At 41.2% G+C, this 14,420-nt stretch overlaps 1 protein-coding gene across 1 annotated transcript in view; it reads left to right on the top strand.

The window, feature by feature from the left end:
- The window catches only part of PTPN2 (protein tyrosine phosphatase non-receptor type 2), a 106,241-nt gene extending 104,709 nt beyond the window's left edge, over window positions 1-1,532 (top strand). Inside the window, exon 10 of the mRNA XM_066352519.1 lies at window positions 859-1,532. Coding sequence (XP_066208616.1) covers window positions 859-880 — 22 coding nt within the window. The 3' untranslated portion in view covers window positions 881-1,532. The remainder of the gene's footprint in view (window positions 1-858) is intronic.
- Window positions 1,533-14,420: the final 12,888 nt, after the last annotated feature.

The following is a 14,420-nucleotide window of genomic DNA, read 5'->3' as shown; positions in this document are numbered from 1 at the left end:
TTGTGGATGTGGTTTATATATTTCCTATTTATGTATATGGAGATACAATAATGACAAGTATTTAGATATGAGGGACTTGTTGTAGTGGGGGAAGAATGGGAATACATTTATCTCAAAAGTTTGGCTATTTGCAAACATTGTGAAACAACATCAAAAACTCAACTGCCCTTAAAATAGTTATTTCATCTGTCTATTGCATGTTGAAATTCATTTATCTTTACTTTTGGCATTAAAATACAATAAATCTCTCAATTACTTTAGTCTGTGTTTTCTTTTATGTTGTTAGTAACTAAGTTGTGTCACTTCAGTTCTCTATTGCTATAATCAGTAGTATTACCCTTCAGGACAAAAAGCATGCTGCTCACAGCCAAGTTTATGTGCAGACATTACACTCAATATTTTTAGCAGTATGATACAGTGGAAATCCAAATGGGATTAGACTTTTGAGTTGAATGCCAAAGTATTGGTAAGTCTAGCACATAACATTCAATCTTGCTAAACTATTGTGGGTATATTTTCTTTAAACTTGTCTGTCAGTATTTCACATAGAGGTCATTTCTTGAGTCCTACAGGATGACCTAAAAAATTCATAGTTAGTAATTCTTGAAAAACAATGTGAGTTATGGTGCTTTAACATGTGTCTACCTCACACCACCAATTCTGTTTGAAAATCTAGCACTTAAGCAGTTTTACCAAGATAATGGTAAAGCATTTAGTGTGGTTGAATGTGATACATTGGAATGCTTTTTGGTTGCCTTTTTAGTTTCATTGTTAGTCCATAAGTTTGTGTGTATCTGTGTACGTCTGTGTGTTTGGTAAATATGGATTGAACAGATGACTTCTTATTTTATGTTTTAGGCCAAGACTGACAGACACCTAAATATTCATGACTTGAGAATATTCTGCAGCTATAAATTTTGAACCAGTGGTGTGCAAAGCAAGACCTGAAGCCCACTCCGGAAACTAATGTGAGGCTTGATAAGCCTGTAGATTGCCTCACATTTGTCTGTTTACAAAGTAAACTTTACATCCAGGGAGAGAAGAGAACCACCAGCAGAAGACTTTGCAGAGCTCTCTAATTTGACGTATTGTTAAGTTTTTTAATGCGTGTATGAAATGTGGAAAGATGTAAACAAATAAATTAGAAGAGACCACTTTGTATTGTACTGCCATTCCAACTGTATTTTTATACTTTTGGCAGCATTAAATATTTTTATTAAATAGACTATGTTGGTTTGTATGCATTATCTTAGGACAGCTCTACTTCAAATAATGTTTTTTTAAGAATTTACTCAAATTTTTATACGTAACAAATGACATTGAAATTGAAATTGGTTCATAACACCGCTTGCTTGCTTCTTAATAATTTTGTTACCCCTCAATAATCTTTCTATCAGTATAGATAAAGTAAAAACAATAAAAAGTTATATTCTTTTGTTGCTTAGAAAAATATGATTACGGATAATGATGTTAATTTCAAATAACTACAGCAACCCAATGCAGTTATTAAAATCACAGGGTTATTTATCTAACAGTATTGTTAGATGTTTTGCTTTCCCCAAACATTTCCTGTTGTAGAGACCAACAGTTCTTTCCTGTGTGAGGCTTTTGGATTATGTATCCAGTCAGTTGTTAGGTTGTTGGTGATCTTCTTGTCTAAATATACTCAAGCCTCTGTATCACACAAGCATCACCTTAGTAATATAATGACTCATAATTGTTTTTGTTTTGCCAACTGTGAAAGTTTTATAATAACTGTTCATTGAACATCTCTATTTCATCTTTTAAAAATTGAATAACCCTGTATTTATTTTACTTTGTTTTCCAGGGTTCTTATAGGTCTGTTTTAGGATTAAGAAGCTATCACCCCTATAAAATTTTTCCTAATAAGCAAAGCATGTAAAGTTTATTATACCACAAAGCAGTTCAGCAAAGATATTCCTATTGTGTTGATAAAGCTTGAAAGAGTTATCTGCAATCAACTTCTATTTTTTTTCTTACCATATTTCCCCACTAGTATCTGACTTCTCTTGTATCTGGAAATGACCCAGAAAGGTCATCTTAGCTCACACTGTAGCCCAGGGGTAGTCAACCTTTTTATACCTACCGCCCACTTTGTATCTCTGTTAGTAAAATTTTCTAACCGCCCACCGGTTCCACAGTAATAGTGATTTATAAAGTAGGGAAGTAACTTTACTTTATAAAATTTATAAAGCAGAGTTACAGCAAGTTAAAGCATATAATAATAATGACTTACCAAGTACTTTTGTCAGATTTTTGCTAAGTTTGGCAGAATAAGTCTTTATAAAACAACTTACTATAGTTAAATCTATCTTTTTATTTATACTTTGGTAGCTCCGCTACCGCCCACCATGAAAGCTGGAACACCCACTAGTGGGTGGTAGGGACCAGGTTGACTACCACTGCCTAGCCAGATACAGCTGAAACTCATTTCTACCTTATATGACTAGATGGTGATACTAGAATTCCTTCTTTGAAGCTTCCTTTTTTTCAGAATCTTTTTTTTTTCCTCCAAAGATTTTATTTATTGATTTGAGAGAAAGGGAGGGACAAAGGAGTGGGAAGCATCAACTCATAATAGTTGCTTCTTATTTGTGCCTGACCAGGCAAGCCCGGGGTTTCAAACCTGTGACCTCCAGCTTTCCAGGTCAACACTTTATCCACTGCTCCATCACAGGCCAGACAAAGCTTTCCTAAGACTCAGACCTCTCTCTGGGTTGTCTACATCCATCCTTTGCCTCTTTCTCTCTTCCTCTTTCTCTCTTTCTCTGTGATAAGAGCACTTAACATGAGATCTGTCCTCTTTAATAAAGTGCTAATATCTCTTTGATATCCTGATTTTGGACTTTTTTTTTTATAAATACCTAGAAATAGGTATTTATAAAAATTTTAAGTATATATTATTGTTAACAATAGTTGTAATGTTGTACAAATCTCTATAGAATTTTTTCATCTGGCTTAACTGAACTTTTATGGCTATTGATTAGTAACTCACATTCCCCTCCCCCTTCCCAGTCCGTGACCACTACCATTCCCCTTTTGGATTGTATGAATTAGACTATTTTAGATACTTTATGTAAGTGGGATCATTCAGTATTTGACCTTCTGTGACTAGCTTGTTTCACTTAGCATAATACTCTTAAAGATTATCCATGTTTTTGCATGTGGCAAATTTTCTTTTATGTTGTTTCCACATCTGACTATTATACAGTGCTGCAGTGACATGGGAGTGCTAATATCGCTTTGATATCCTGATTTTGGACTTTTTTTTATAAATACCTAGAAGTAGGCTCCTGGATCATATGGTAGTTGTGTTTTTAAATTTTTGAGGAACCTCCACTCTGTTTTCCTTAAAAGTCATATTGTTTTACACCCACAATAGACAGCAAGGGTTCTAATTTCTCCACATTCTCGCCAACACTGTATTTTGCTTTGATAATACCCATTCTGACATATATAAGGTGGTATCTCGTGGTTTTGTTGCCATTTCCTGATTATCAGTGATGTTGAGTATTTTTCCTCTACCAGTTGTCCATTTGTATTTCTTCTTTTAAGAAGTGTCTATTCATGTTCTTTGCCCTTTAATGGGTTAATAGTTATTTGTTTTTTTTTTGCTGTTGAGTTGTGATATTCCCTTATAAATTTTGGAGACTAACCCTTTATCAGATACATGGTTTGCAAATATTTTCTCCCATTCAGTAGGTTGCTTTTTCACTGTGATTATTTTTCTTCTGCCTGACCCGAATATTGGAGTTCCCAAGGACTCTCCATCTTTGTGCCTTTGATTTTCATTTTAATGCACTTAACTTGGATGATTTCATTTTTGCCCAAGTCTTTATTCAATACCCCTGTGCTGATTCTGTGCACCTTCTTCAACTCCCAGCCATATGTCACTTCAGAGTTTTATTGACAACCTGGTAGTTCTTAAGAAAAATGGGTTCAGGGGAACAATCAAGAATTGCAGTTCCAGCCTGACCTGTGGTGGCGCAGTGGATAAAGCGTCGACCTGGAAATGCTGAGGTCGCTGGTTCGAAACCCTGGGCTTGCCTGGTCAAGGCACATATGGGAGTTGATGCTTCCAGCTCCTCCCCCCTGTCTCTCTCTCTCTCTCTCTCTCCCCCCCCCCTCTCTCCCCCTCTCTCCTTTCTAAAATGAATAAATAAAATTAAAAAAAAAAAAAAAAAGAATTGCAGTTCCAGACATGTGGTCTAATGGTGACCGTGTGCAAGTCCAGAGAGACAAAGGAGAGTAATGTTCTTTTATGGACTTGTAGTTCATTGAAGGAAGTTGAAAGGTCAAATTATAGTGACTTTTCATTGGCTGACTTATGGCAGTCTCCAATGGCTGAGCTGTTTTGAGGCAAGGAGGAATCTCTTCCTCCCGCGCAGGGATAAAGTAGTGTCACTTCCTGTTGGAGATGCAGGTACATCTCTTCCTGTTGGGGGGTCTGTAGGGTGTGTTGAGAGACATGCATTACAGTGCTAGCCTCCCATCTCCATCTTAAATTGTTTCTGTTCATTAATTTTTTACATTTCCCCTTTTTGATCAGTATTTCCAAAAGCATCACTGAACAACTGTCCCCAAATTCAGTGGCCTTTGCTCTTCAATGCCTGGAAGATCCTTTCCTGGGTGTCCTGTCTCATGTCCTAAAGAAAGTGCAAAGATTGAAAACCTATTGTGATCACATTTGAGTTACACAATAGAAAGGCAATCTCTCAGGCACTTCCCATCTTAAGTCAATACCAGGGAATAGTAAATACAGCAAAGCACCATCCATGCCTGGAGGAGACAATGCGGGAGGAAAACAAGCAATTAAACATTTTAGCCCTGGCCGGTTGGCTCAGTGGTAGAGCATCGGCCTGGCGTGCAGGAGTCCCGGGCTCAATTCCTGGCCAGGGCACACAGGAGAAGCGCCCATCTGCTTCTCCACCCCTCCCCCTCTCCTTCCTCTCTGTCTCTCTCTTCCCCTCCCGCAGCAGCCGAGGGTCCATTGGAGCAAATTTGGCCCCGTGCTGAGGATGGCTCCATGGCCTCTGCCTCAGGCACTAGAATGGCCCTGTTTGCAACAGAGCAATGCCCTATATGGGCAGAGCATCGCCCCCTGGTGGGCATGCCAGGTGGATCCCGGTCGGGCACATGTGGGAGTCTGACTGCCTCCCCGTTTCCAGCTTCAGAAAAATAAAAAAAAACACATTTTGACAGCTTGTTTTAATAAAACCTGCAGTTTGCAAATTCAGAGACTATGAATTTGGACAAGAATCCAGAGTCCTGTAATAGTCTAGATCAGGGGTCCCCAAATTACGGCTCACGGGCCGCATGCGGCCCCCTGAGGCCATTTATCCGGCCCCTGCCGCACTTCTGGAAGGGGCACCTCTTTCATTGGTGGTCAGTGAGAGGAGCATAGTTCCCATAGAAATACTGGTCAGTTTGTTGATTTAAATTTACTTGTTCTTTATTTTAAATACTGTATTTGTTTCTGTTTTGTTTTTTTTTACTTTAAAATAAGATATGTGCAGTGTGCATAGGGATTTGTTCAGTTTTTTTTTTATAGTCCGGTCCTCCAACAGTCTGAGGGATGGTGAACTGGCCCCTTGTGTAAAAATTTGGGGGTCCCCTGGTCTAGATGGAAAAGAGACTTCTGTGAATTTTAAATCTTCACCTTCAGGCCACCAGGTCACGCACAGGCCCCATCAGGGTGAGGAGCTTTCTCTAGGCAGGCCCGATGCATCCAGCGGTTTCTTTCCCGGAGGACTGTGGCACCAGAGCCTGTCCAGCGAGGTTGAAAGAGGCCTTCCGGAGGAGTCTTTTCCAATAGATCAGATCTCCAGCTTACAAAGGTGTTGCTTAGGGTCTTCATCTCCCTGGAGTGCACTGTGAAAAGACTGCCATAGGCCCTGGCCGGTTGGCTCAGTGATAGAGCGTCGGCCTGGCGTGCAGGAGTCCCGGGTTCGATTCCCGGCCAGGGCACACAGGAGAAGCACCCATCTGCTTCTCCACCCCTCCCCCTCTCCTTCCTCTCTGTCTCTCTCTTCCTCTTCCGCAGCCAAGGCTCCACTGGAGCAAAGATGGCCCAGGTGCTGGGGATGGCTCCTTGGCCTCTGCCTCAGGCGCTAGAGTGGCTCTGGTCGTGACAGAGCGACACCCCGGAAGGGCAGAGCATCGCCCCCTGGTGGGTGTGCCGGGTGGATCCTGGTCGAGCACATGTGGGAGTCTGTCTGTCTCTCCCCGTTTCCAGCTTCAGAAAAATACCAAAAAAAAAAAAAAAAAATTCCAAGGAAAAGACTGCCGTACCTGACGTGGTTAATTTTAATAGAAGCTATTAGGTCTTTCTGACATCGAAATAGATCGCCTTGCATCTGCTGTGGATCAGAAGGGGGAGGGCCAGGTGCATTGGGCACTCTAGGACTACCTTAAAGAGTGAAAATTTGAGTTCCAGTTGGGGTGGATCTGAAATTTAGAAGGATTAACGACAGTGCTTTTGGCCAAAGTATTTAGAAGATCTGTGTACATATTTTGCCAATTGGTTTGTTTGTTTGTTTGTTTGTTTGTGAAGAGAGAAGAGTAGATAGACTCCTGCATGCCAGGACCCATGCTCAAACCAGTCGAGCCACTGGCTGAGGGAGGGGAAGAGAAGCAGTTGATCATTTCTCCTGTGTGCCCTGACCAGGAATTGAACCCAGGACATCCATATGCCAGGCCGACACTATCCACTGAGCAAACTGGCAAGGGCTCAATTGAATCTTAATGATCCTGTGTGTTCAGCTAAACTTGAGGGTTGAGGGTGGTAAACACAGTGAAGTGTAAAACCAGCCAAACGGCAGTAAAGCGCCTCACCAGTAAGATGGATTCCCTGGTCACTGAGGCAGGAGAGGGGCTCCCAGGAAGGGTAGTTTCAAAGGACCTTAGCTGCATGCAGAAAGGGCGGTAGCCTCTGTACAAGGGAAAGCTTCAGTCCAGGGAGAAAACATACAGAGGACTAAAATATATTGCTGTATGAAATTGATTTTCAAACATTGACTGGCCCATTAGACAATTTAAAATGTCTGTGAGCAGGGCAAACAGACTTCCCTGGGTCTTACTTGGGACAAGCAGGACAAATGAGGCAGGCACTTTTCATGGCCTTATTAATATTTCTCCATCATTATTGATTCATGAGTGCTATTATTTTGTCAGTAGGTCAATGGTTTAATGCATGCACAGTAGTTAAGAATATTAATGAATTTTAGCCTCTACTGTGGTGGCACAGTAGATAGAACGTTGGACTGGGACACAGAAGACCCAGGTTTGAAACCCCAAGGTCGTTATCTTGAGTGCGGGCTCACCAGCTTGAGCACAGGGTCGCTGGCTTGAGCATGGAATCATAGACATGACCCCATGGCCGCTGGCTTGAGCAAGGGGTCACTCGCTCTGCTATAGCCCCCCAGTCAAGGCACATATGAGAAAGCAATCGCTGAACAACTAAGGAGCCGCAACTATGAGTTGATCTTCTCATCTCTCTCCCTTCGTATCTGTCCCTCTGTCTCTGTCTCTGTTGAAAAATGTGTGTGTGTGTGTGTGTGTGTGTGTGTGTGTGTGTGTGTGTGTGTGTGTGAGAATTTTAGTCTTCTATGGGACTGGGTTGTTATTTGTCTTGAAGCAGACCTTTCCCTTTTTTTCAAATCAAGAATTGTTGCGTTTCCAATTTTGTTTTTTCTTTTCTGAGACCAGTTGTTGGGCTTCTCTAGTTACCAGTTTAGGAAATTATCTCCATGGACCATGACAGGTTTGACTGCTGCTGCTGGTCCCTTTAAGGGCAGCATTGCTTGCAGAATGTCAACAGGGAAATTTTCTTTACCTTTCAGAGAGTCAAGTTTAGGATGCCCTGGGTCTTAATAACAGATAAAGCAGCAGGAAAAAGTGTAGCATGCAATAACTCCTAAAGGTACAGGACATTTTAAACTTTATTTCCACTGGAAGTGAGGAAGCCACATTGCTTCCAGAGCGCTGGCAAATGATGAGGTATTCCAGAGGCTTATCTACTACCAATATTAAATGTGGGCAGCTTTGCCCTTCGGCTGTGGTGCAGACCTGTGCAAGAGCCCTTTGGTCCCAGGATTTTCTCAGATAAGGGAGGAGTATTACAGGGACTAGAATAAGAGATAAGGAGGCCCAGAGCCTTGTAATCTGTTATGGGTTTTATACCTTGAAGGGCTTCTATACTAATGGGACATTGAGGGATCTCTTTGAATCTTGATAGGAGGTACACTATGGGGTCTGCCCATACCGACTGAAGACTTTGCCCATTAAGAGGATGGTAGCCAATAGGGGCAAATGAGCCATCCTCCTAGCTCCAGCTATAATGTCATGAGAAATGGAGCAAACAAAAGATGTCGAAGGGTCATTTAATTCACCTGATTAGGTATTTTGAGGGCTACCGTCAAATTCTAGAATCATTTCCCCTTTTGGGAGAAAGAAATTCCAAAGTGATACTTTTCTAACAAGGTTCAGTCTGACAAATTAGGGTGGGGAAGAACTAAGGAGAAAAAGGTGAGCGTCTCTCAAAGGGCCAAACAGAGATAGCCTGTTGACGTTCATGAGGGACTCGCTACTTGAGCCGCGTTAAGTAAGTCCTCCGATGCCAGAGCTGCTGTAGACCAATGGGGTTGAGCTGCAGGCATGTGGCTCTGTAAGCACAGAGTCATTCCCAACCTGGAGAGTGGTTTCTCCAAACAGACGAGGAGGGAGGACTGGCAGGAGCCCCCGTGACTCCTCAGAGCCCCACCACGGGGAATTGGGAAGACATTGAGAGGGCTGGTTAGAATTCTGAAGGCACCTGCAGCACTCCAGTTTGTGACAGCCTCTTTCCAATGTCCTGGCTCACTTGCAGTAATAGTGGAAACTAGGGAGTTTCTGGTTTTGTATAGGGACCTTCATCAACCAGAGTTGAAAGTTAAGAATTTTAGCAGTTTTGCTTTCAGGTGACTCATCCAGGTGTGAGCAAACTGATTTGCCAGATTGACCAAATCTAGAGAGGACGTGGTCTCCCGTTTCATGCTGGTTCTTTTAACTAAAAGAGAAAGGTCTCAATTCAGCCAGTTGATAAACATAGTGTTAAAAGCTACCTGACTGAGTAGAATCAACATCTAAAGGGAAAACAGCGTTTTCTTTGAAAATAATCTGAAGTACAATAGTCATGAACAGGTTCATCAGACTTCTGTGAAGAAGCTTGAATTTTGTTCTAACCAACAGGTTTTAGGAAATCTTAAGAATTGCCTGATCTTATACTAAATCAGATTACCACAGGGAGTGGCTACCCAACTCTGAAAAGATTGTTGTATGCTGCTGCAAAGAGTTTCTACTATTTTGTACCAAAAATGATCTGTATTGATCCATACAAAATAAGTGCATTCTACAGTATGTCATCTAATTTTTTTTTTTTTTCTGAAGCTGGAAACGAGGAGAGACAGTCAGACAGACTCCCGCATGCGCCCGACTGGGATCCACCCAGCATGCCCACCGGGGGGCGATGCTCTGCCCACCAGGGGGCGATGCTCTGCCCCTCCGGGGCGTCGCTCTGCCGCGACCAGAGCCACTCTAGCGCCTGGGGCGGAGGCCAAGGAGCCATCCCCAGCGCCCGGGCCATCTTTGCTCCAATGGAGCCTTGGCTGCAGGAGGGGAAGAGAGAGACAGAGAGGAAAGAGTGGGAGTGGAGAAGCAAATGGGTACTTCTCCTATGTGCCCTGGTCGGGAATCGAACCCAGGTCCCCCGCACGCCAGGTCGACGCTCTACCGCTGAGCCAACCTGCCAGGGCCATATAGCTATATTATATTTTGTTTTCTGGTGGCTCTGTGTCTCATTTGGTTCTTCTCTTTTGTGTTTCTGTCAGTTTTTGTTTGATGGTATTTCATACTTCATTTCCATTTCTCCTTTTTCTAAGATACATATTTCAGTATTGGTTTTTCATGGTTGGTCACCATTAGGTTATTAAGAGAAAAATTATATGTATGAGTCCTTTGTCTTAAGAATGCTTCTGCATTCCATCTTCTTTTGCTACTGCAGATCTTTATCCTCTCTCCTTTTATGTTATTGTTGTCACAGAATATCCTTGTTTATACTGTAACCTTTTTGTAGCTTTTAATTGTAGTTTTGTTTTGTTTTGGTCTTTGTATCTGCTAATATAACCTCCTTGAGTATTTCCTGCAATGGGGGTTTTCTGGTGATACATACCTTCTGAATGTCTGCAAAAGTTTTTATTTCTCCATATTTAAAGGATAACTTTGATGGATATAGTATTTTTGGTTAGTAATTCCTCTTTCAGTACTTTGGATATTTGGGTCCACTCTGTTCTGGCTTGTAGTTTCCCTGAGAAGTCTGATAACTGATGGGCCTTCCTTTATATGTGATGTTCTTTTTTTCCCTAGTTGCCTTAAGGATTCTTTCTTTGTCATTGATTATTTTACATTTTTATTACACTGTGCCATGGAGAAGGCCTGTTTAGGTTGTGGTAACTTGGCATTCTGTTTGCTTCTTGGACTTGAGGATCTAACTCCATAGGCTTGGGAAGTTCTCAATTATTTGTTTGAATAAACTCTCCATTCCTTTCTCCCCTTCTTCTTCTGATATACTCATTATTCTTATACTGCTTTTTCTGATGAAATCAGACAATTCTCATAGAGCTCTCTCATTTAAAAAAAATTTATACTCTCTCTTCTTCTCTATGGCATCTCTGGTTGCCTGTCTTTGATGTCAATGATTTTCTCCTCTGTCTGGCATATTCTATTAGCTAAGCTTGCTAGCTCATTTTTCAATGCATGTGTTGACTTCATCCGTTTTTAAAATTTCAGTCTCCTTGGTGAAGTACTTGTTTTGTTCATTAACTTGTTTTCTGAGCTCATTAACTTCTCACATCTTATTATTTTCAGAACTTAAATTTTGAATTCTCTATTGTTTAACTCCAAGAATTCCATGTGATTAATATTGCTTTCTAGAGATTTTTCATGGAGATTTTTTTTTTTCCATTTTCTGAACTGCATCTCTGTCTTGAGAAGCCATGGTGTTAGTTTTCTTCTTCCTTGATGGTATTTGATAGTGGTAGTGGTAAGAAATCGAGGAAAAAAAAAAGCCACAATAAAAAACACAATAGAAATAAAAATAGAAAAAAATTAAAATAAGAGAACACTTCATGAAAGCAAAGCAAAAATAATCAAAAACAAAACCACAAATTATAATTAACAAAATAAATTAAAATTCAAGATAAAAAAATATTGCACTTCCAAGAGTTTTTGTTTGTTTTTGGTTTTTTTAGTAGGTGGTGCCGGATTACAAACTCTGTGGAATTCCTGGGCTCATCTCTGCTGAGATGTTGATAATGAAGGCAGATTGCAACTGTGATGATAGGTGGGGCATCGTGTGAGGACTTTACAGCTTTAGCAGTGGGGATATCAGGCCTCTGGGCGGCTCTTCTCCAAGTCTGAACAAACCAGGGAACTAGACACAGAGTACCTCTGCTCTCCAGGATAGAGTAGTCCTGTAGAACTAGCTGTAGGGTATGTCTCTGCAATTCTCTGCCAGGGAGAGTGGTGGGATCTGGGAGATTGGGGGACCATACTTTGTTTTTCTCTGCTGTGTCAAGTGTGGGCTGCCTGCAGACCATGGGGATGCTGGCAGTGACCCCTTTCTCTGCTGCCACTTTGGTTTAGTATCCCTCCAACTGTCCCCCCCCCCCATCTCTCTGCTCCTCCTGGCAGGAGACTCAGTCCCTCCAGGTTTCTCCTCTCTCTCGAGCCCCAGCAGGCAGAAACCTGGTCACTCTGGTTTCTCCCTTCTCTGGAGCAACAGCAAACACCAGACAGTATGGGTTTCTCTCCTCTCTGAAGCCCCACCACAGTGCATTTCATCTCCCACCCCTTCTCAACCCTTTCCTGTTTTAGTCAATTCTGCGCACGTGTCTTTTCAGGCAAGCCTGCAAGCCTGGCGGGGATTCTTTCACTGCATTATTGTTCAATTTGTTGAAATTTCAAAGGGTAAGTCTCATGCCACCATTACTTTGTCAGACCAAGGTTAGGATTTCAACATATAAATTTGGGGACCACATTCAGACTATAACACTATTGCCATTTTGTTGTTTTGTTTGCCTATGCCCATTTTCCACTTGCTGCTTTTATTTTTTGCGTTGATGTGCTTGACTTCCCCCCTTTTTGTGTTATCTTCTACAGGTGTTTACTTTGTGGTTACTGTGGGGCTTACACCAGACATGTTATGGTCATAACGATTGATTTTATGCCAATAACTTTAAGCGTGTAGAAAAACTCTTATCTCCCTCCACCCTTTTATGTTGGTTTACAAATTACATCTTTATATATTATTAAAATTTTACTATAGCTATTTTTATGCTAAGTTCTAGACCAAAATTAAAATTGCTTTATACAACACCATTACAGGATCCTGTATTTGTCTACTTACCTTTATCAGCTTTGTATATTTGTATGCTTTCATGTTGCTGTTTAAAATCTTTTTGTTTCTGCCTGACCTGTGGCAGCGCAGTGGATAAAATATCAACCTGGAACGCTGAGATCGTCAGTTCAAAACCCTGGGCTTGCCCAGTCAAGGCACATGTGGGAGTTGATGCTTCCTGCTTCTCCCTCCACTTCACTCTCGCTTCTCTTTAAAATGAATAAAGTCTTAAACAATTTTTAAAAAATCTTTTCTTTTTCTATTTACTACTCTCTTTAGCATTTCTTCTAAAATAAATCTGGTAGTGATGAACCTCCTTAGCTTTTCTTCATCTGGAAAAGTATGTCTTCATTTGTGAATTATAGTTTTGCTGTATAATATTACCAGGTGTGTTTTTATTTTAGCACTTTGACTATATCATTCCACTCCTTTCTGGACTCGAAGGTTTCTGCTGAGAGACCTACTGATTATCTTATGGGAGCTCATTTGTATGTGATGTCACTCTTCTCTTGCTAGTTCAAGATTGTCATTGTCTTTATTTTTTTAATTATAAGTGTTTTAGATGTAAGCCCATTTAGATTTATTCTATTTGGAATTGTTTCTCAGATTGGGATGTCTAATTCCTTCCTCAGATTAAAAAATTTCCAGCCATCATATTTTCAAATAAACTGCTTTTCTCCTCTCTCCCTGTCATAATGCATATTTTGGTCTATTTTATACTGTTTCATAGACGCCTTAGGCTTTCATTTCTCCTCATTCTTTTGTTATTCCTCTGACTTGATCATTGTAATGGTCAGTATTGCTGGTTCTTCTGTTCAATCAACTCTGCCGTTAAGCCCCTCTGGTGAACTTTTCAATCCATTATTGTGTTCTTCAGCTTCAGAATTTCTGTATGGTGTTCTAAAAATATAGTTTGTCTTTGTTGATATTATTGATGTACTTTTTAAAGGATTTTATTTATTGATTTTAGAGAGGGGGAGAGCAGAGAGAGAGAGAAAGAGGGGTGGTGAGGAGTGGGAAGCACCAATTCAGTTCTTGCTGCCCGTTTGTGCCTTGACCAGGTAAGCCCAGGGTTTTGAACTGGCGACCTCAGCATTCCAGGCTGACACTTTATCCACTGTGCCAATACAGATCAAGCTGTTAATGCATTTGTCTCTGCTGTCTTGTAAATCATTGTGCTTTTTGAGACAAACTCTTCATCATGTAATGTTTTCCATTTCCTTGAGATTGGTTTTTGGAGGTTTATTTTCTTCCTTTAATTGAGCTGTTTCCCTGTCTCTTCTTATGCCTTGTGATCATTTTGCTGTTTTATGCAGTTGATAAAAAAGCCAACTCTACCAGCCTTCTTATTCGGAGGACCTTCACTAATAAATCTAGCTAGAGATTCTGGGGGTCCTTGAAACTCCTTGCAGAATGTAATCTCTCTTGGCTTGTGTATATTTCCCAATTAGAGAAGTCGGCCAGTTTTTCAGGAGCGCACACTCTCTCGCTCCCTGTGCTGTTTTTGGCACTGCTAGTTCTACAGTGCAGCAGCAGCAAAGTGCCCCTCTCTTCTTTGTTCTCAGCTATTCCCATGTATCCAAAGTATGCTGGTTCCCCATCAGCACCAAATCAAGTGCCACAAATACCTGCTGGAGCCCCAAGCTGGGTGCCTTCTGACTATGCAGAGCTGTGCTGGCCTGTGGCACTGCAGGCTCTCTGGTGCTAGAGAAAGGAATTCCTGTTCTTCCTTGCTCCCAGTGGTCCCGAGACCTCTAATATATGCCAATATATGTCAGTGCTGGTCAAGACAGAAACCAGTTGCTCCAGCAGCCATCTAAAAAGATGGAATGCTGAATGCACATTCCACTCTTCACTGCTCCCAAACTCAACCCCAACCAATGAGCTGGTGATTTTTGCCCAATCATGATTTATTTGGTGGAGGTGCAGTGTAAATAAAATAAAACAGCTCTTCTTATCCATTTCA

Source organism: Saccopteryx leptura, chromosome 11, assembly GCF_036850995.1.
Source record: "Saccopteryx leptura isolate mSacLep1 chromosome 11, mSacLep1_pri_phased_curated, whole genome shotgun sequence".
Classification (NCBI taxonomy): Eukaryota; Metazoa; Chordata; class Mammalia; order Chiroptera; family Emballonuridae; genus Saccopteryx; species Saccopteryx leptura.
This window is presented reverse-complemented; position numbering and strand designations above follow the sequence as displayed.